At 43.4% G+C, this 22,444-nt stretch overlaps 3 protein-coding genes and 1 non-coding gene across 5 annotated transcripts in view; 1 reads left to right on the forward strand and 3 right to left on the reverse strand.

The window, feature by feature from the left end:
- Positions 1–9,524, reverse strand: part of HSPA14 (heat shock protein family A (Hsp70) member 14) — a 31,027-nt gene extending 21,503 nt beyond the window's left edge. Inside the window, exons 1-3 of the mRNA XM_017529814.2 lie at positions 9,339–9,524; positions 7,742–7,822; positions 7,558–7,640 (exon numbers count right to left, since the gene is read on the reverse strand). Coding sequence (XP_017385303.1) covers positions 7,558–7,640; positions 7,742–7,822; positions 9,339–9,395 — 221 coding nt within the window. The 5' untranslated portion in view covers positions 9,396–9,524. The remainder of the gene's footprint in view (positions 1–7,557; positions 7,641–7,741; positions 7,823–9,338) is intronic.
- Positions 2,398–9,475, reverse strand: LOC119466685 (zinc finger and SCAN domain containing 29). Of its 2 annotated transcripts, XM_037739015.1 has the most exons (5): positions 9,339–9,424; positions 7,742–7,822; positions 7,558–7,640; positions 4,836–5,558; positions 2,398–4,318 (listed from the first exon to the last, which is right to left on the reverse strand). In XM_037739015.1, exons 4-5 carry the CDS (start codon positions 5,395–5,397, stop codon positions 3,795–3,797), a joined length of 1,086 nt encoding a protein of 361 aa, XP_037594943.1. In that variant the 5' UTR covers positions 5,398–5,558; positions 7,558–7,640; positions 7,742–7,822; positions 9,339–9,424; the 3' UTR covers positions 2,398–3,794. The 2 variants fall into 2 exon arrangements, with proteins under 2 accessions (XP_037594943.1, XP_017385305.2); XM_017529816.2 differs by lacking the exon at positions 4,836–5,558 and having other exon boundaries at positions 9,339–9,475.
- Positions 9,525–9,729: 205 nt separating the features above from the next.
- Positions 9,730–22,444, forward strand: part of CDNF (cerebral dopamine neurotrophic factor) — an 18,529-nt gene continuing 5,814 nt past the window's right edge. The window contains exons 1-2 of the mRNA XM_017529817.2: positions 9,730–9,973; positions 20,688–20,815. Coding sequence (XP_017385306.1) covers positions 9,859–9,973; positions 20,688–20,815 — 243 coding nt within the window. The 5' untranslated portion in view covers positions 9,730–9,858. The remainder of the gene's footprint in view (positions 9,974–20,687; positions 20,816–22,444) is intronic.
- LOC119471435 lies at positions 16,223–16,338 on the reverse strand. The gene has a single exon (XR_005200488.1). It is a non-coding gene; the product is annotated as a U5 spliceosomal RNA (small nuclear RNA).

Genomic DNA, 22,444 nt, shown 5'->3' on the forward strand with positions numbered 1-22,444 from the left:
AAAAAAAAAAAAAAAAAAAAGGCAGGCAAAAGGGGTTTAAAATGGACTAATTTTGCTTAGAATTCTGAAATACTTGCAGGTTCCTCTTACTTCCTTCTCTATCACCTAAAATATCAACAGGACAGGAGATAACTAAGTAGCTTGCCCAAAGTCACACAGCTAACTAATGGCATGATTGGCTGGCATCCAGACCTTCAACACAAAGTTCAGTATTCTCTCCATTAAACTCTTTGCTTCTTTCTTTTCCTAAGCTCAGTATTTAATAACTATATCCCAAACACTTTAAGAGTAGGAAAAAAAGATAAAGTTTGTTTTAAAGGAGTATATATTTAAGACATTATGGGGTTTGCACCAATATTAGAAGTTCTAGTTCTATTTCCTTTAAGTCAACCACGACAATTTACACTATTACGTAAATTGTGGCTCATAGTGGGTTTTGCACCAATATTAGAATTTCAGCATGACACTTACTAGTTCTATTTCCTTTAGAATTTAAGTCAACAAGGACAATTTACACTATTATGTGTAGGCTGTCTACCACTCAGACAACAGAATGTGCCAGCAAGGATATTTTACGGAATTTACAGAACTCTTAGAAATGGAAAATTATTTCTCAATTGCCGTATAAAGAGGGCTGCCGTCATCTGAAGACAGAAAGCACATGTAGCTCCAAAGGCCACAGACAGACAAAACACTTAGCAGAGAAGAAAAAAGCAATGTAGAGAATGGAGGCAACAAAGGATCAAAGACATCATACCACAGTAGCGGACTGACCCATAACCACATACAAGTGAAAACTTTATTTGTTCACACCAGGATTATTGAACAGAAAAACAAAAGTGGTGGGAAGTTGTTATACATAGCACCTTGTTTACATGATGGACTTGAGGAGGCACAGTTAATCCTATGGTTGTGTATCACTCGTGCTCCAGGGTCTTTCCCCCACTCATTACATGACAGTGCCTGACACATCTGAAAGTGCTCATATATTCATCTGTTCCTTTGATCCTCACAACACCCCTGTGAGGTAGGTAGGACAATTATGAGTTTCCCACTTTATGAGGAACCTGAGTTATGGAATGCTGGAAAGGGGGGTTCAGGTAGTAACGGTTCGGTCCACCACATAGGCAGATTCCTGGTTGTCTGCTTTCTTGCACACTGTCTCCCTGTATTATGATTTCCCTCCCCTTAATATTTTTAGCCTGTTTTTCGTTTACTTATTCAAGACCTTTCCCTTGACTTTTATTCCCACATTAAGGTTACTTTACCCATTGAATTTCACAATACTATGTCCAAACTTTAATTCCATTTCTCTTCTGCAGCATTCATCTCAAAGAAATTCCTGTCTATGCACTTTGCTACCATTAATAGATTTATAGAATACAGGTCTAATTCTCTTTCAAGTACTTCAGTTTTTCCAGAAAATCTACCTAACTACCTATTATTGACACATATCTTTCCATATAGTAGCTTAAGACAATTGAGAAAAGGAATATAGCTGTAGCTATTTTCATGTCTTAAATATATGCTCCTTTAAAGCAAAGAGTCTGTATGTCTGGTGTGGTGCTTACAAGTTCATAAGCATATTAATAAATATTAATACCACAGAACGCTATAATTGTTACCAGTATTTGAAATATACATATGCTCCTGTGACAGAAAATATTACGATTAAAATTTCACTTTCATGTTGCCTTTTATTATGTTATTTCAAACTTTTTTAGAGCTGGAAGGTACTAGCACAAAAAAAAAAAAAAAAAATCATCTACTACGAATCCCTCAATCTGGAGATGAAGAAATTGAGGCATGAATTGGCCAGGCACAGTGGCTCACACCAGTAATCTCAGTACTGTGGGAGGCCAAGGTAGGCAGATCACCTGAGGTCAGGAGTTTGAGACTAGCCTAGCCAACATGGTGAAACCTTGTCCCTACTAAAAATACAAAAATTAGCACACGTGTGTAATCCCAGCTACTCGGAAGGCTGAGGCAGGAGAATCAGTTGAACCTGGGAGGCAGAGGTTGCAGTGAACCGAGAGTGCACCATCGCCCTCTAGCCTGGACAACATAGTGAGTCTGTCTCAAAAAAATAAATAAATAAATAAAATAATAATAATAGAAAAGAGCAAGTGATTTGCCTGATGAAACAAACTATGACAGGATTCATGAAAGTCCAGGAATTCTAACTAGATCCCAGCACATTCTACCACGCCAGCCGCCTCACACCTCCACCCCTGGGTTGGCATAGCAGCCCGCTTGCCGTCTACTCATGGTTCTGGGTATGTTTCTACTGCTGCTCCGAACATTTCTCCACCCAAGTGCATTTCCAACATTTAGCTAAGCACTCGAGCTTGCAAAAATAGAAAATAAACCCTCTCTCAACATGCCCACTCTTTTTTCATTTTTCCAGCTTCTAGACTACGGGAAAACTTTTAAATTCCAAAGATTCCTATTTGTATTCCAAAAAGTACTGAGTAAACCACTGAAAGCTTTAAGTTAGTTTAATGACAGACCATAATGGCTTCCCTTCTAGAGTAAATCGAAAGTGTCACTTATCACCTTCATCTCTCCCAAAGTGTGTCTAGGGGAGAGGACGGGACTTATCTGTTCAGGGCTAGTGCTTAAAAGAAGTCATCTATTGCAGACAATCTTTATCCACATCATCCTCTACTCTTCCCAAAGTTAAAGGGGGAAACAAAGCTTTTCTCTTCTACCAGATGCCATCAACTACACAAACTTCTGTCTACAACATCTGAGGAAAAGTAACCTTGGAAACCTCCTTGAAAGGAAAGTTTTCTAGGGCTTGCCCTGTATAACATACTAGATAAAAAAATAACAGAAAAGAATGAAATCAGCTAAAAGCAGATTGGAAACGGATATAATCTAAATTGTTTCTACAATGTTCAAATGGCAACTGAAATTTAAAAGATGTAACTTAGGCATCTAAAGGGACCCAAATAGTATGAAATGCAAAGAATTTCCTTACATGTAATATTTTATAAAACGGCCAATGTTTTATATTGAAGATTATTGATATAAACCGTAACAAACTATAGTGGGTCCCTGTCACTTCTTATTTCCTTATATTGCTACGAGATTAAGAGCCAGTAAAATGAAGGAGAGAAAATGGTTTGACTATTAAAAGAGTGCTTGCTAGTAGATATGTCAGAGAGACAGCAGTGGAAACGTATGAGATTAAGGTACAAATACGGGTTGTGACTACACAAGTCTAATGAGCCACACAAGGATTTTAAAAATTAAGATTTCAAACTCCATGAAGCAATCAAGTTAAACCAGCAAAGGAGATTCAAGCAATGAAGTCACAGTATACATCCATACTCCCGTATCTTGTAAACTAATGTGCCTTACCTCAGCCAAGGCCATATGCATCAATAACTTGAATGGGTATAGTGCTTTTAAACTTTTAAACTCTTTCACATCTGAGTCATGTGATCCTCACAACAACCCTGTGAGGTAGGCAGGGCAGGAGTTATTATTGATTCCCATTTTACAGACGAAGAAACCGCTGGAGAGAGGTAAACTGTTTCACATCTGTGACAAAGCTAGGACAAACCAGCTCTCTAGAACTTGGCCACCCCTTGTGTTTCTGAAAGGTCTTCCATTTGGTGGAGAATCTGGGGAAAACGAACTAGTAAGTATAGTCATACTATGTGGATAATAATGGTTCATCCATGTTTCTTTTCTGAGGACACAGAAAAGGAGCCAGGGATTCAGAAGGCAGGTTTTGGAACTAGACTTATACCAGTTTAGGAAACAGAGCCTTTTGTAATCAGTTCCTAAGTTTTGGTATTTGAAATCAACCTCTGAAGCAATTTTTCAAGGCCTAGCTGAAAAGCACCAGTTGCCTCTTCCACTGCTGTCGCCAAACGTCTGACTGCGATGACAGCATCCCTGCGGAGCTCATTGGCAGTGTCTTGCTGAGCACTGGCCTCCTCACCAATAGCAATCAGCCTGTCCAGTTTTTCTTCCTCCCGCTTTGAGAGTTCTCGTGCCAATCGCCTGTTTTCTGCCAACTCAGCTGCGATAGTCCTGGCCACTGACCGCCTTCTTCGCCTTGCCCACCTTGGAGGGGGCTCACTGGTCAAGGGCCTATCCCCACCAGAAACAAAACCAGCTCTGGAAGAGAAGACTGGAGTCTGCGGAGTGGAGGCTACCCCAGGAGTGCTGTGGCTGGTGCTGGTGCAGGGGCTGGGCTCCCCAGACACACCCAGTCTGGCCATGGGGCTGCTCTGACAGGGAGCAACTGCACCTCTGAAAAGGTTGTGGGAGCTGCTGTAGCTGGGGGTCCCTTGAGAGCACCCTGAAAAACAAAGCAACAATGTTGCAAAGAGGACATTCCTGCTAAGGGAATGTTTGGAGCCAGCAGTAGAGCTGAGAGACAATTATAAAACTACGGTTGTTTCTGGAAAGGCCTCTTTCCACCAGGGACTGGGAAGAATCCATTTCCTTAATCTGAACATTTTGGTCTGTTTAATTTCACCTCTAAAACTTCTCCCTTGCCTTCCTGAACCCCTTTGTACATAGCTATCCAGCCCACTATAGTTCCTACCAGTTCCTAACTATCCATTACAAATAATGCCAGAATTAGTTTGGTTCTAAAGAGCATTTCTAGGTTTGAAGAGTTCTAATATCTTATGTAGCTAGGGGCATAGGTTTTGAAAACCTGGAGCCCTTGAGTTCAGTATTAGGTTTTTAAAAAGGTGGTGGGACAGAATGAGGCAGAAACAGGAACTATGCTGAAGAGGACACTATCCAGACACAGCTTTTTAGAGCCACGTGACTCTAGGACCCGAATCCTTCACATGCTTGGGAGTTACCTGCACCCGAGGATTCATCCCAGGAGTCCTCAAGGTCACTGGTTTCTCGTATCCGGTCACTGATTCTTAGCTGACAATCCTCATCTGATTCCTTAACTGTTTTCAAGATAGGCTGATGTTCAGCTGCCTGAGTCCTTTTAGATTTTAGGATGCTGGTTCCCTCTTCCCCTGGGGCATCAGAGACCACAAAGTTCTGATCACAGTGCTTGGCCCAAGCAGCATCCTCCATTAAGTTGTCTGGGTCAGTCACTATCTGATTTCGGAGAAGCTGATCCAATGTATCATAAAATGGACAGTGTGGTGGCTCACCCATACTTGTGGCATGGGCAACATAGGCCTTTAAATACAATGCCTTCAGCACTTTAAACTTGGAGCGACACTGACGTTCGGTGCGGCGGAAGCCCTCCTGCTGCATTCGTTTAGACACAGCCTGATAGACATCTGCATTGTGATGCACAGTCTGGAGGCGCTGAATATACTCTGCCTCGCCTAGTATGGAGAGAAGAGTTCGTGTCTCCTGTCTGGACCACCGGATGCCCGCGCTGCTATTGGCATTGGCCATTGTGGGTTGGGAAGGAGGGCTGGGCAGCTTCTGGACAGCAAGGTGCAAGTCTGAAGGTGTGGGGAAGCTCTGTGTGCTCTCAGGATATCTCCAGGAGCCAGCTGGTTCTTCCCCGTCAGGGATAATTGCTGAGAAGCCAGGTCCAAGGACCGCATTTCTGGCTGGAAGGCCACAGGGGAATGAGAGTTACAGGAAGGGTGTAAGGATAATTTTGGCAGCAAGTTAAGTGGTGCTACCTGTGAGTAGGTCATCAATAGGCATGAGGCCAAGACTGAAAAAGCCCAACTGTGGGAGTTTACCAAGAGTAGACACCGCACCAAGGACTTAATGTCTTGGTAACAAAAGGGCCAAATGCTTCCATGGCTGAGAGTTGGCACAACAATGGATCTGTAAAAATCACCCTTGGCTGGTGAGTAAATAGGCTAGAGGGAAAATCACCTGGACCACAGGCAGCTAACTCTATAGGAGTCCAAGCATGACCACACTATAGCAATCTGAAAGATGCTCAGCCTTCACTAATCACAGCACACTACAGCTCTGTGTTACCCATCTGACTGTCACAATGGGACAGAAAAGTGAGTTTAAGCTCTGCTAAATACAAAGCTTTCTTGAACAATATGGCACAAGACAGCCACATCATTACTCTAACCATCAGCCCCTACCCGCCACAAAGCAGCACAAAAGAAACAGGAACATATTGTTGGCTACCAGCGGAGCGATCTAAGGAAATGTTCTGTATCTGGACTATATCAATGTGAGCATCTTGGTTGTGATATTGCACTATAGCTTTGCAAGATGTAACCACAGGAAGAAGTGGTGAATCCAGTAATGAGTTTAACGTCTCTGCATTATTTCTTACACAGCAGCATGGGAAGCTACAATTCATTCAAAAAATTTAATTAAAAAACAAACATACTGTTGGCTGCTCAGTGATTCAGGCTTTAAGACCCATCTACAACTCTTTTTTTTTAGGCTTTATGATATGAAAATACTTGACACCAACTTATATTTAATATGTTCAATACTAAGTTCTGTCAATAGGTAAAAGGATATGGGGATATATTTATTGTCACCAAATACTGAATTCTCTCTAAACAACTATAGTTTTTGGCTTAGTACACAAATATCCTAAGGAAAAAGATTAATATCAAGTTCAACTTAATTGAACACAGGTAAGAGATACAAAATAATTATAAAAGAAATAAATATTAAATTTAATCTCTAATATCCAAATTCTAAATCAATACAAAGACTTTTTTACTTAAATTCTCACTAAAAGAAGTTGGAAGAAAGAATCTGGGGCAGAGGTTGAGGAGATCTGACCTGCAGTCTTATCCAGTTTACCCTGAAAATAATGCTGTAATTTCTTTGTACCTTGATTTTCTCATCTATAAATGGACAACGATAGTATTTGCCTTGCCAATTTTATAAGGATGCTGAGAGGATTAGATAGATGTGAAAGCACTTTGAAAATTTAAAAACACTCTATCAAGCATTACTACAGTAGTGAAAAGGAAAACCCCTAATTATTATAGCAATCTATAATTTGAGGAGACAGAAGTCTGGGGAAGCAAGCCTCTTCTAATCTTAAAAAAACTTAATTAAAGTTACAACAGATGATTAATCTGATTCTTACATAAGACGTTAATTTAGCTGTTATTCTAATGATTAAATTTGTAAGTCATTGGGAAAAGTCAGTTCCCAGAAAGTGTCACAAAAGATCCTGAGGAAGAAAATCAATAGTGTCTACAAAAAATATAAACAATTGTAATAGATTCCGCAAAATTCAACCGCATTGCCAAAAAGTCTTCAAATTCTCACAAAATCTCTGAAATTCTCTTAAAAAAATCTAAAAATGTGAAAAATCCAAATTACTACCTCTGAATGACACAAACTACCAAAATTAAACGAATGTTGGTATTTATCAATACTAACAGACCTGTCAGCAAGAAACTAACATCTGAGCGACTCCCACACTGGAGAAGATCCAACACTAATAATCAAAAGAAACAGCCTACTGGGGGTACTCTCTGTAATGACTCAGTAATAAAAAGCAGTGAGAAAACAAACTATGCTGTTTCTAGTTTCATTTCACATTATGCCTAGAATTTATAAACATGTATCTATTACCATATTTTAAAGTATCATTTGATTCCATACCTTCTGCCCAGGATCTGCTTTACTTTCATAACTGTATTTGAAATATTTCTTATTCTATTTTGTTTTGCTGCCAACCCAACAATCTGAAAAAAAAAAAACCACATATATATGTACATACACACATATAAAACAATGAATGTAATTTTAAATTATTTTAAAAGCACAAAAATGAGGGGACTAGTACCTCTTCATTTGCTGAGTAAGCAACAACAGCTGGAGTAACTCGGTCACCGGCATCATTTGCAACCACACCAGCCCGGCCATCCTAGAGAAGAAAATACAACTATATTAGTTCTGTTGAAATGAAATACAGTCTCATTAGATGTATTCAGACGTGTGCACCAGTGTTACTTTGCTATCTGTGTGGAAAGAAATACCGCTCTATTAATATTTTAAATTCACAGATTTAATTATCATTTAATTTCCTGGTTTTTATAGAAGGCCTATAATTCCATGAAGAACTGCTTCATGTTTTCATTCTGCTCTGCAAAGTCAACAATTGAATCAAAAGTAATAATAACCTTTCTGTACACAAGACGAAGCCTGTTATTAGGTATTAGGTTACCTTTCCTACTTCTCTACTTACCTTTTTTTTTTTTTTTTTTTTTTTTTTTTTTTTTTTTTTTTTTTTTTTTTTTTTTTTTGTGACAGAGTTTTGCTCTGTGTCCCAGGCTGGAGTGCGGAGTGCAGTGGCAGATCTCAGCTCACTGCAACCTCTGTCTCCCGGGTTCAAGCGATTCTCATCCTCAGCCTCCTGAGCAGCTGGGATTACACGCCTAGCTAATTTTTTGTATTTTTAGTAGAGGCAGTGTTTCACCAAGTTGGCCAGGCTGGTCTCGAACTCCTGACCTCAAGTGATCCGCCAGCCTCGGCCTCCCAAAGTGCTGGGATTACAGGTGTGAGCCATCACGCCGGGTCCCTTTCTCCTTATTTCTACAAATGAAGTGGCATTATACCCTTGGCTTTTACTAACAAGTCATTTGACATTTAAACGCGGGACTAGTGGCAGCGCAGTTCATGATTATCGTTCCTTCTGCATCCCCATTGATGAGAGAAAGGCCACAAGTCCTGTCAAGCTCTCCCTTCCAGAAAGGCCACCTCTGTAGGGCATGCACAATCTGGCTTCCCAGCCAGGCAGCTTCACTGGACCATCAGCTCCAGCTACGTACTGCAGCCTCCCCGCCCCTCTTGGGCATAGACTTTAGGGCCCAGGGCAGCGAGTACTGCGGCCTTGCAGTCCCCAGGACCACCGCCTTCAAGTACCTCGCGGCCACGACTTCCCTAGAACCGCCCACCCACGGGAATCCTGAGGCCCAGACATCAGCGAGACCCCTTCCAGGATTCTGAGGCCAGGACGTCCCCATGACCGCCCCCCCAGAAAAAAAAGTCCTCGCAGCCCCCACGTCCCCAGGACTCCCCAGGAACCCAGCGGCCCCGCCGTCTCCGGGATCCCCCGGGCACCCAGCCACTCCGCCGTCCCCGGGACCCCCGGGCCTCCCGCGGCCCCGCCATCCCCGGGACCCCCCCGGGTATCCCCCGCCCTGACGCCCCTGGGACCCTGCGCGCCTGCGTCGCCAGGAGCCTCCGCCGCGTAGCAGAGAACTTTCTGGAGGAGCCGGCGGGGGCGACGCCGGGCCCGCCAGGCCCTCGGCCCGGAGTGTCCTCGCCACTCCACGACATCTCTAGGCGGGCGACACGTCGCTCTCAAGCCTGTGGATGACCCCGCGCCGAAGAATCGGGTGGCCGTCATGAAGCCGTAATCCAGCTCCGCGGCCCCTCACCTTATAGACGGCCACACAGGCTGAGGTGCAGCCCAGGTGAACTCCGATGGCCGCCATGAGGCGGCAGGGACGGCGGCGGCAGAAATGAACGGGTGCCCCAACAGCGGCAGCTACCAGCCGCCCTACGGCCCCATCAGGCTCAGCGGAGCTTCACGTTCCCGCCCGCCCCCTGCGTCTGGTCGCCGCCAATCAGCGTGAAGGTTCCGCCTTTCTTCACGTGCAGCCGGCGAGTAGCTTCAGCGCGTCTCTACGTGCTCGAGGCAGGGGGGCGGGGCGCGAGGAGGGGGGGAACTGCACGTGCGCAGGCGCAGCGGGGGAGGGCCGGGAAAGGCTCCTTCGCTCCGCCTCCTTCCTGCCCCTTCCGTGAAAGCCAATGGAAACTCTCAGTTCAGTTGCGTCACTTGTCCTGGCAACTAAGGGCAGATTCTTTCCAACCTCACACTCTACGCCTCAGCCCTCTTCCGCACCGCGGTGGGCGGTGGGCGCCGGTGGCGGAGGCGATTGAAGCTGCTGGTCTAGCATGTGGTGCGCGAGCCCAGCTGCCGTGGTGGCCTTTTGCGCCGGGCTTTGGGTCTCTCACCCGGTTCTGGCGCAGGGCCAGGAGACCTGGGGGCGGCCGGGGGCCGACTGTGAAGGTGAGCGGTGTGAGACCTGCTTGCATGGCGGCGGCCCCGCGCTGTAGCGCAGCTGCTGTCTGATTTGGCTTCTCCTGGCCCTGGCTATAAATAGCATTTCACCCAGGAAATGCAGGCCCTGCCCCTCGTTTTAGATCGCCCAAGCCCAGATGGAGCAAAAGCTCAAGCCCGGCCTGGTGGCAACGCGAGGCCACGTTGTGGTGTTGCTGTGAATATTAAACTTCAGCAGTAAAAGCTGGTGGGTTTGTATTTGGGTTCGAGTTTATGTAAAGACTGCTAGATTCAGATGATCCTGGCGCCAGATGGACTCTGCTGCTTCCAGCCAGCAAGATTTGCCTCCCCTTGTACAGAAGACGTCTTTCAAGTCCAAGCTAGCTGGTGACTTCCAAAAGGAAAACAAAACATGACGTTGAGTTGAGTGGCTTAAATCAGAGGACATAGCTAACATTTGTTAGGACTCTGTTGGCGAAAGTGACTTTACAAAGGAGTGCATTGACTCCTTGGGAGCGAGTACAATACAAAAAAGTGATTCCTTTTTGTTCACGGTATCTCAGCTGTGGACTTACAGTCAGAGCACGTGGGTCTGTCTCCCACCAAGCCCACTAGCTCTGAGACTTTGGATTTTGCAAAATCAGCCTACTTCACTTTAGAGATCTGTTAACAAAGAGAGGATTAGTGGCTATGCTAGTCCATTCCTTCTGGACTCCTGTAGCGCTCACTCTGTGTTTTATTTAAAATAATTAGTTTAGATGCATATACCCTGAGCTGGAAAATCTGTCCCTAGTGAACAGGGAATTGTAGGTTCATCATATAAGTTGAATGAATGGATGGGTATAGTCCGTACTAAAAAAAAATTTTTTTTTTTTGAGACAGAGTCTCACTGTGCTGCCAAGGCTGGAGTGCAGTGGCACAATCTCAGCTCACTGCAGCCTCCACCACCGGGTTCCAGCGATTCTCCTGCCTCAGCCTCCTGAGTAGTTAATACTACATATGCCACCACCACGCCCGACTAATTTTCATATTTTTAGTAGAGATGGAGTTTCATCTTGTTGGCCAGACTGGCCTTGAACTCCTGACCTCAGGTGATCGGCCTGCCTCAGCCTCCTAAAGTGCTGGGATTATAGGCATGAGCCACAGCGCCCAGTACTTAAAGTCTTAATAATTGGAGTCCGGCTTTCTGTCAGCTCTGCAATAATTAAACTTTTCTCCAGAAACTTATAATATCTACATGATGTTATTACTTGATATAAAGATATTTGTTTAGCTGAGTTATAATTTTGCTCAAAACTGTGCTATAATTGTGTCCTGTACTTTTAAAGCAGAATTTGTGAGGCAAAGACAATTGATTTGATGACTCATCTGTAGCTCCTGCTTGTAAACATTTCAAGAGAGACAGCATCTGGATTAATTAAATGGGAAGCTTATGCTGTGTCTGTGCTAAATTTATTACAGCATGCTGTGATTAACTTGCATGTCTGACTTGCATGTGTGTGTGTGTGTGTGTGTGTGTGTGTGTGTGTGTGTGTATTTCATTTGTTAGGTAAAGAAGCTGTATTATCGAATAGGAAGGACATAACAGTTTGGGAACTAGAAGAACTAGATTCTGCATCCAGCTCTTTTTTTTTTTTGAGATGGAGTTTTGTTCTCGTTGCCCAGGCTGGAGTGCAATGGCACCATCTTGCCTCACTGCAGCCTTCACCTCCGGGGTTCAAGCAATTCTCCTACCTTAGCCTTCTGAGTAGCTGGGATTACAGACATGCACCACCACACCCAGCTGATTTTGTATTTTTAATAGAGGTGGGGTTTCTCCATGTTTGTCGGGCTGATCTCAAACTCCTGACCACAGGTGATCTGCCCACCTCAGCCTCCAAAAGTGCTGGAATTACAGGCGTAAATCCAGCTCTATTACTGCTTGTGAGTGATCCTTCCTCCTCAGCCTCCTTTCTTATTTACAACTTAATTTCTTCTCAATGTATTTTGTTACATTTACAAAGCATTTTGAAAAAAATCAAATTCACTGGCTACATTTTAAAATTGGGAGATTTTATGTAAAAATTCACGTTTCTGGCTTTTCTCAAAAAACCAGATGACCTGGCAAGATTGGCCCATAGGGCCATACAGTGAAAACTGGCTATTGGCTGCTCTTTTTAGAAAGGACTTGGGTTTTGAGTTATTACCCGCCCCTACCCGGCCCTTGATCAAATTGCTTAACTCTTCATTTTCCTTGCCTGGCCCCTGTAGCTATTCAAGTTGGTGAGTCCTCCTGAAGCAGGAGCAGTGAGGAACAAACCTCTCGAACACGGAACTGAGGAAGAAAGTGGCTTTTTATTCGGCCGGGAGCTACGGGGGCGTGGGGGGGGGGTCGGTTACAGCCTCATTTACCGAGCTCCCCGAGAAGCATCTTCTCTCACCTTTTATAGGCTTACAACACTAAAGGCGAAACTGAGGCAAAACTGTCATTGTCCATTTGCTGGACGTCCGACCTTACAATCCTTTGGCTTTATTGATTTGCTAATTCATATGCAGTGTGAGCGGGGACCGGCAGGGGAGGGGGCTTACAGAGACAAGGCAAAGGCAGTAAACTATTAGTTGGCAGAGGTGTTTCAGGAGGGAGCCTGGACCATGCAGATGTGGGGGCATGACCCAGTGCCAGGCTCCAGACTGTAGGGATAACATTCATTTGCAACTTTTCCAAGGCCAACAGATAGCAGAGATGCTAGGAACTGAAAAGGGAGTCATCTTCCTAGCTCTTTGGTATTTTATTTTATTTTTTCTCTTTTTCACCCTCCTTCCCAACTGGAGGGGAGGGAGGGAGGGAGGGAGAAGGTGGAGACTGGGAAACAGAAGGAGGTGACGGGGGTGGTGGGGGGGTCTCCCCGTTACCACGTTAGCTAATGTGAGGTTTTACTGGAAAAATGTAAATATTTTTGAATCTCTTTTAAAAAATTATGGCTATTTTAAAAAACTTTTTATTTTAAAATAATTATAGATTCACTTATAGGATTACCTTTAATAAACATAAAACCACAACATAAATAAAAGAAGTATGGCTATCTGAGGTTATTTTAGCAATAAAGACGTCCCAGGAAACTTAAGAAGTTACTAATTTGTTAGGGCATTTATGGCTCTTCAAGTAAGTCCCAAAAATGAGTTTCCTTTCTTACCTTGACTTCTCTGTGGCATGTGACACCTACCATTGACATCTTTCCCTTTCAGAAACTGTCTTCTCTTCATGGTCGTGATACTGCTTTTTTCCTTCCTGTCTCTGTGCCCACTGTCCACTGTGTCTTTGCTTCTGGTTCTTTAGCCATAGCTTAAGATGTTCCAGGGCTCTGTCCTCCGCCTTTTTCTCTTCTCAGTCTACACACTCTTCTGGGCAACCCAAACCAACCAGTCTAATTAATCTCTAACCTTGCTTGGGCCTGGTGGCTCACATCTATAATCCCAGCACTTTGGGAGGCTGAGGCGGGCAGATCATGAGGTCAGGAGTTCGAGACCAGCCTGGCCAACATGGTGAAATCCTGTCTATACTAAAAATACAAAAATTAGCAGGGCGTATTGGCAGGCGCCTGTAATTCCAGTTATTTAGGAGGCTGAGGCAGGAGAATCACTTGAACCTGGGAGGCAGAGGTTGCAGTAAGCCGAGACAGTGCCATTGCACTCCACCCTGGGTGACAGAGCGAGACTCCATCTCAAAATAAATAAATAAAAATTAATAAATAATTATCTAACCTTATATCCACTGACCTTTCTAGAGTCCCAGGCCTTGCATCCAATTGACTACTAGTGAACATCCCCTCTTAGATATTGTATACCTCAACATCAACACAGTCAAAAAACCAAAGTTATCATCCCCTTCCTGTCTTACTCCCCTAAACCTGTTACTGTCATGCTTACGGTGACAGCATGGGTCAACCAACCTAGATTCTTTCTCCCTTTTCGCTTACAGCAAATCTATCACTGAATCGTTAATTCTGCCTCCTGGCTGGCCCTGCCCTTTTCTCTTTACCCAGGTCCAGGACCTCCTTACACACAGACCTTCCCCAGTTTTCCCCTCCTCATTGTCAAAACAGTGTTCTTCCTGCTACCTGTCTCCCTTCCACCTAGTTCCCTGGGAGGGCTATTAAATTACTTCCTTATTTAGTATCTTTCAGTGGTTTCCAAGTTTCCTCCAGGTGCCTCTCCTTTGTCTTCCCACAGCATCAAATATACTTCTCATATTGTTTAGGTCTCCTCTGAAAGTGCGCTCTGAAAGTCAAGACAGGGTCTCTCACCACATCCTTTCCAGCGGCTACCGTAGTGCGTGGTGTATGGTAGGAACCCAGTTTGTTGAAGAAATGTATGCATATATGCTGTGTTAAAATGTTGGATATCTTTCAGTGAGTCAAATGTAGATCTTGAAAAGGACAAGTTAGTATTTCTAACCTTCGTCACCTAGATGATACATTGGCAGAGTGATAGTTGAGGTGTAGAAATCATATGAAGGTATACTGTGGGAAATACAGTCAGAGAAATGAGGCACTGCAATACTGGGGTTTTTTTTTTTTTTGTAGGAGGCAAGAATTAGAGGTTCCTAGGAGACTTTGATGATAGTTTGTTTCTTTCTTTTTCTTTTTCTTTTGAGACAGAGTCTTGCTCTGTTGCCCAGGTTGGAGTGCAGTGCCACAGTCTCAACTCACTGCAACCTGCGTCTCCCGGGTTCAAGTTATCCTCCCTCCTCAGCCTCCTGAGTACCTGGACTACAGGTGCATGCCACCACACCCAGCTCATTTTTTGTATTTTTAATAGAGATGAGGTTTCACTATGTTGCCCAGGCTGGTCTCAAACCCCTGAGCTCAAGTGATCCACCTACTTCGGCCTCCCAAAGTGCTGGGATTATAGGCATGAACCCCTGTGCCTGGCCTGATGATAGTTTCTGCTGACTTGTAGCATTGATCATTACAGTGGGTTTCTTCTTTGCATACTGGATATATTTGCCAGTTAAACTCAGCAAAATACATATTGAGAGAGATCTCATTTTTCACATTTAACACAGCAGATGCATTACACATGCCTTTTAACACTGTCTTCACTTGCCTTCTGGAATACCACTCACCCTTTGTTCTCATCCTACCTCACTGGCTGCTCCTTTCAGACTTTTTCTGGTTCTTTTCCATCTTCCCAATTTCTAAGCATTGAGGTTTCACAAGGCTGCAGTCCAGGACTGTCTCTTTTCCATTTCTCCTTACTTTGTAGTCTCATCTCAAAAACACCATTAGAATGTCGATGACTTGAAGATTTATTCACCCTAGATCTTACACCTGATCTCCAAATTTATATCTATCTAGCTGCCTTCTCACTCTTTCCAGTTGGATGTTATATTAGTCAAGGTTCTCCAGAGAAATAAAACCAGTAGGACCAAAGAGAACATATAATCTGTCTATATCTATATATCTCCTTAATATCTATAATATTTATATAAAAAGAGATTTATTATAAGGAATTGGCTCACAAGATTATGAAGGCTAGGAAGTCCAAAGTCTGCATTGCGGGCAAGCAGGCTGGAGACCCAGGAGAGCCCATGGTATGGATGAAGCCTGAAGGGAGTCTGCTGGAGAATTTCCTCTTGGTGAGGGAGACTGGTCTATTTTGTTCTATTCACGCCCTCAACTAGTTGAGTAAGGACCACTCACATTATGGAGAGCAATCTGCTTTACCCAGAGTTCATCAATTTAAGTGTTAATGTCATCCAAAAATATCCTCTAAGTTGCTACGTAAAATTAACCATCACAGATGTCTAGAAGTATCTTGAAGTTCATATGTCAAGACTAGATTCTGGCCAGGTGTGGTGGTTCACACCTGTAAGCCAGCACTTTGGGAGGTTGAGGCAGGCAGATCCCCTGAGGTCAGGAGTTAGAGACCAGCCTGGCCAACATAACAAAACCAGTCTCTACTAAACAATTAGCTGGGTGTGGTGGCAAATGCCTGTAATCCCAGCTACTCAGTAGGCTGAGGCACAAGAATCACTTGAATTTGGGAGGTGGAGGTTGCAGTGAGCCGAGATCACGCCACTACACTCTAGCCTAGACGACAGAGTGAGACCGCATCTCAAAAAAAAAAAAAAAGAAAAAAAAGGCTGGATTCCTATTTGTCACCATAAACTTGCTTCTCCTGCAATCTTTCTCATTTCAGCAAATGGCAACTCAACAGTTCCAATTTCTTTTTTTTCTTTTTTAAAATTTTATTTTATTTTATTTTTATTGTTTAATCGGCCCCACAGAGGCAGGGCCTCAAAAAATTGGATTAAGACTCAGAATTGTTCCTCTCCACGGAAATCTTTAGTAAAAGGCAAAATATTTATACGATTTAAAGAGAAACCACAGTTCCAATTTCTCGGCCAAATTATTGGGATTATCTTTGATTTCTCTCTCTCTCTCCCCGGCTCTAACATGTTACATCTGGGTCATTAGTAAATTCTTTTTGCACTTCCTTCAAGATACGTCCAGAGTGCAACCACTTCCCATCACCTCTATAGCTATTACCCTGATCTAAGAGATGCAACTGTTTTGAGACCCTCTAAACTGGTCAGCTGGTCTCCCTGCTTTCTTTCCTGCTTCCTTGTAGTTCATTCTTCAGCGGCCTTCAGAGACGTCCTTTATGAATCATGTCAGAGCATAGCTCTTCTCTACTCAAAACCTTGAATGGCTTCCCTTCTCAGAGTGACATCCAGACTCTTTACCATGCTTGAAAGGACCTCATTGCCCCGGCATGCTGCTGCCTATTTGATCTCTTTCGCTACTTGTCTCCCTCCTACTTTAGCCACGCTGGCCCCCTGGCTGGTCCTTGAATCCACCAAGGACACTCCTGCATTCGAGCCTTTGTATTGCTGTTCCTTCTGCCTGCAGAGTTCTTCCTCAAGTCATCCACTTAAATTGTTCTTCCACTGCCTTCAGGTGTCTGCTCGACCATCACTTTATCTAAGAGACCTTTCCTAACCAACTTATTTAGAATCAAACTGTTACCTTGTCACCCTCCATCCTCCTTACCATGGTTATCTTTCCTCTTGGCTACCTATACCTTTATTTGTTCTATCAGATGTAACTCTCATGGGCAAGGACTTTGTTTTCTTCATTACTGAGTCTCAAGAACCTAGAATACAGTTTTGCATGTATTCTACAGTGACTAGTCGCTTAATAAATATTTGTTAAAAACACCAGTGACTGGCTATTATATTTAGTATTCTGTTCATGTTAATAGCATTAGAAATACGAGGTCCAGCGCAGTGGCTCCCACCTGTAATCCCAGCGCTTTGGGAGGCCGAGGTGGGTGGATCACGAGGTCAAGAGTTCGAGACCATCCTGGCCAACATGGTAAAACCCCGTCTCTACTAAAACTAAAATAATTAGCTGGGTATGGTGGCACGCACCTGTAGTCCCAGCTACTCGGGAGGCTGAGGCAGGAGAATCACTTGAACCTGGGTGGCAGAGGTTGCAGTGACCTGAGATCAAACCATTGCACTCCACCCTGGTGACAGAGCAAGACTCCGTCTCAAAAAAAAAAAGAAAAAAATATATGACCTTTAGGCTCTAAAAGATGACATGACTGGCCAGTCATCTGAAAATACTGGATAAAATGAACAATGTGAAAATATTTTCAAGTATGAGTTGGGCGGGCATACCCAGAAACCAACAACGAAGTGGAAGTGTGAGTCCAGTGGGTTGAAGGGAGCACTGAAGCTGGATTTACCCTGGAGCATTTGTTAGCCAGGTGATCTGAACTAAAGTGTTTGTGGTTCGGGCTAAATGAAGACAAATCCCAGGCATTTCCAAGTGAGGAGTGCGAGAGCAGATCCTCTCCCAATTAATTCAGGGCCCCAAAGACCAAGCCCTTCATTATAAAAGGTGAACTGAAAATAACTACAACCTATTTCCGTCTTTAGAGACTAAAAGAAATGGTTTAACTTGAACGTTTTACTGAATAAAAGGAAAAACACAGCTCTTTCTTGATAACTCGTAATTATGAGCTCATTCACATAGGGGTTGAAGACCCCATTCACACTACGCAGATGATCTGAAATATCTCAAACTGATAATTTAGTTGAAAGTGATTTTAAGTAGATCGTATCCTCAGGCATCAGCAAATGTGAGTCTTGCTTTTATTTTGTTTTTTGAGACAGAGTTTCGCTCTTGTTGCCCAGGCTGGAGTGCAATGGTGTGATCTCGGCTCACTGCAACATCTGCCTCCCGAGTTCAAGCAATTCTCCTGCCTCAGCCTCCCAAATACCTGGGATTGCAGACACCTGCCACCACTCCTGGCTAATTTTTGTATTTTTAGTAGAGACAGGGTTTCACCATGTTGGCCAGGCTAGTCTTGAACTCCTGACCTCAGGTGACCTGCCCGCCTTGGCTTCCCAAAGTGCTGGGATTACAGACATGAGCCACTGAGCCGAGCCAACAAATGTGAATCTTACTTACAGGAACCCACATTCAACCTAGTCCTCAAATAATTTATACAGTTAAAGGTCTAAGAAATAGAGCTCCTATTTTAAAAAGTCACGAACCCCTAGGTAAGAAGGGCACAATAAGTGATGGCCAGTTGAGACAAAAAACAGAAGAGGCACACCCTGCAATGGCTTCAGGTATGGAATAATCAGGCATAGCAGTTATGTTTTTAATTAATTAATTAATTCCTTTATTTATTATTTATTTTTTTGAGACAGTCTTGCTCTGTTGCCCAGGCTGGAGTGCAGTGGCACGATCTTGGCTCACTGCAACCTCCGCCTCCCGGGTTCAAGCAATCCTCCTGCCTCAGCCTTCTGAGTAGCTGGGACTACAGGTGCGTGCCACCACATCCAGCAAATTGTTTTTTGTATTTTTAGTAGAGACGGAGTTTTACTGTGTTAGCCAGATTGGTCTTGGTATTCTAACCTCGTGATCCACCCGCCTCAGCCTCCCAAAGTGTTGGGATTATAGGTGTGAGCCACCAAGCCTGGCCCAGAAATTGTTTTTCATGTTTAAAGAAACATAGAACATAAACCTAACCCATCCCTACCCATAGGGGACTATAAGGAAATTTACCTTGACACTGAGCAAAGTAGAAAAAAGAAAAAATACATATCACTGAGAGATGATAACAACAAAATATCCCTCAATTGTATCTGCTCCCAAAATTCACATCAGAGGTCCAAAAACTTCAAGCAATATATTTAGTTTAAAGCAATGCCTGGCTAGTTGCCCTTAGACCCTGAGAAATACAAACACAAATCCTTACTGGAAATAATGCTCCTTTATCTCGGGCTTCAGACAATCTTCACAAATAAGTTTTGAGGGCTGTGAGTATCGTGTAGTAAAAAATAAGCAAGCACACAAAGAACACACCAGGAACAAGAAACTATAGAAATAACAACACATAGAAATGTACTCTGGGCCAGGCGTGGTGCTCACACCTGTAATCCCAGCACTTTGGGAGGCTGAGGTGGGTGAATCAGGGGGTCAGGAGTTCGAGACCAGCCTGGCCAACATGGTGAAACCTCCGTCTCTACTAAAAATACAAAAAATTAGCCAGGTGTGGTGGCATACACCTGTAATCCCAGCTACTTGGAGGCTGAGGCAGGAGAATTGCTTGAACCCGGGAGGTGGAGGTTGCAGTGAGTCGAGAATGTTCCAATGCACTCCAGCCTGGGCGACAGAGCAAGACTCTGTCTAGAGGAAAAAAAAAATACTCTGAAGACTTCAGACATGGATCATAAATAATTATGTTTAGTGTGTTTAAAGATATAAAAACAAGCTTGAAAATATTGTCAAGAAATAAGAAACTAGAAGAAAGGACCTAACAAGTCTACCACTTTAGCCTCTTCAGTAGCTGGGACTACAGGTGTGCGCAAAGACAATCTCACTGTATTGCCCAGGCTGGTCTCAAACTCTGGTCTCAAGCGATCCTCTGGTCTTGGTTTCCCAAAGTGTTGTGATTACAGGCGTAAGCCACCGCACCCAGCCTGATTTCACTTTAGGCTCACAATGATGGAACATAAAGACTTATGCAGACCACCAAGGGGCTTCACTCAAGATTCTTATTCAGGTTTTTCTCTGTGCTTACAATTATGCTATCTCAAGGTGATAGCCTATAGATAGCTATTTTTTATTTTAGGGTTAGCCAAATTTTGTGAAAAAGCTATCATTTTAGGTAGAACTTGGTTCCAATGATTGATTGATTCAATAAGCTGATATGACATGCATTTAGGCCTAATACTAAACTAGTAGCAACGGGCCTGAAATCATTCTTTTTATTTATATTTTTTATTTTCTTGAGACAGAGTTTTGCTCTGTCACCCAGGCTGGAGTGCAGTGGCTTGATCATAGCTCACTGCAGCCTCCATATGCCGGACTTAAGTGATCCTCCCACCTCAGCCTCTCGAGTATCTGAGACTACAGACATGCACCACCATGCCTGTTTTTTTTTTTTTTTTTTTTTTTTTTTTTTGTAGTAGTAGAGACAAAGTCTCACTATATTGTCCAGACTGGTTTCAAATTCCTGGGCTCAAGTGGTCCTCCTGCTGCTGCCTCCCAAAGTGCTGGAATTATGGGTGTGAGCCACCATGCCCGGACCCAAAATCAGTTGAATCCATTGATATGCGGCATTGAGCCGTATGGATTTTTTAATGTGGTTAGCGGGTGATACGCATAGGGGTGGTGGTGGTGAAGTTGTACATGCAGACATATTTGTTTGTTCCTTCTAGTATGTAAAGAATTCTTGAACCGATTCTACAAGTCACTGATAGACAGAGGAGTTAACTTTTCGCTGGACACTATAGAGAATGAATTGATCAGCTTTTGCTTGGCTACCAAAGGAAAAGAAAACCGCCTGGTATGGTAAATTTCACCTTTCATTTTTCTCATGTGCTTGAAGAAAACTGCTAATAGTTTCATTTCCCTTCTTAGACGTGATGTTCTCCTGTGTGATGTTTGCCTCAAGCATGTCCATTGTAGAGCACGCAGCAGGCAGAAACCCGTCTTCCAGTGACATGTAGCTCTATGTGTTTTCATCCAGAATATTTCCAGTTGTACTTTGCTTTCTGAGTATACCACAGACAACCAATTCTATGCTTTCTTTTTTCGAGACAGAGTCTTGCTCCGTTGCCCAGGCTGGAGTGCCGTATCGCGATCTCGACTCACTGCAACCTCCATCTTCTGGGTTCAAAGCATTCTCGTGCCTCAGCCTCCTGAGTAGCTAGGATTACAGGCATGTGCCGCCACACCCAGCTAATTTTGTATTTTTTGTAGAGACAGGGTTTCTCCATGTTGGCCAGGCTGGTCTTGAACTCCTGACCTCAAGTGATCTGTCCATCTTGGCCTCCCAAAGTGCTGGGATTACAGGCATGAGCTACTATGCCCAGCCCAATTCTATGTTTTCTTAAATGGAATTATGAAACTGAATTCCTAATGAGAATTTACCATCCTGAGTTAAGAGTGAATGGGCTTTCCATTTCTTACCAAGACAATTAGACAAACTTATCAAAATATTTTACATTATTATTTATACACAATTAATGAAGTATTTATATTTTCTTCTAATGAGATGAATATGATGTTTCCTGGGTATACGCATATGGCTTGTTTCAATACACTGCTTTATACCACTAAAGACAATTTTGGGCCAACTCCTTTTTGCCTAATATTGTCAGATTGTCAGTTACATCTGCATGTTGACTGGTCACCATGGATGTGTTGTAAAGCTCATGCCATTTATCCGTATCATTAAGGTCTTTCTATCTATATTATTTTGAGACAGGGTCTCCCTCTGTCTCCCAGGCTGGAGTGCAGTGGTGTGATCTTTGCCATCTGCAGCTTCAACCTCTCGGGCTCAAGTGATCCTTTGACCTTAGCCTTGCAAGCAGCTGGGACTACAGACACATGCCACCACACCCAGCTAATTTTTGGATTTATTTATTTATGTTTGGAGAGTCAGGGTTTTATCTTGTAGCCCAGACTAGCCTGGAACTCCTGAGCTCTAGCGATCCACCTGCCTTGGTCTCCCAAAATGCTGGGATTATAGGTATGAGCCACTATGCCCAGCCAATGTTTATATTTTTAAATGTAAAATTCTGAAGACAGGGAACTTGAATGTCAGAATTGCCTGATAGAAAAAGACATGGGCTCTAGAGCCAGTGTGCTGGACTTTATAATTCTGTCTGTTCTATTGCTAGATCGGGGGATCTTCAGTTGGCTTGGGTATAAAATATGGATAATAACAGTACTTACTTCACAGGACTGTTGTGACGCATAAATAAGTTAATACCTTAAAACATTGAGAGCAGCACCTGACACAGAGAAAACACTTAGTGTGTGTTAGCTCTTCTCATTAGTCTTTTAACACCATGTGAATTGTAGGCACTTCTAATTAGGATGATCACGAGAACAGAGTCGCTTGTTTCCTGGCGGCTTAGTCAGCAGAAGTTAAAATTTAATAGCTGGACCAGGAAAACGAGGTTAACCT

The sequence above is a fragment of the Cebus imitator genome, unplaced genomic scaffold (assembly GCF_001604975.1).
Source record: "Cebus imitator isolate Cc_AM_T3 unplaced genomic scaffold, Cebus_imitator-1.0 Scaffold61, whole genome shotgun sequence".
In the NCBI taxonomy this organism is placed as follows: domain Eukaryota; kingdom Metazoa; phylum Chordata; class Mammalia; order Primates; family Cebidae; genus Cebus; species Cebus imitator.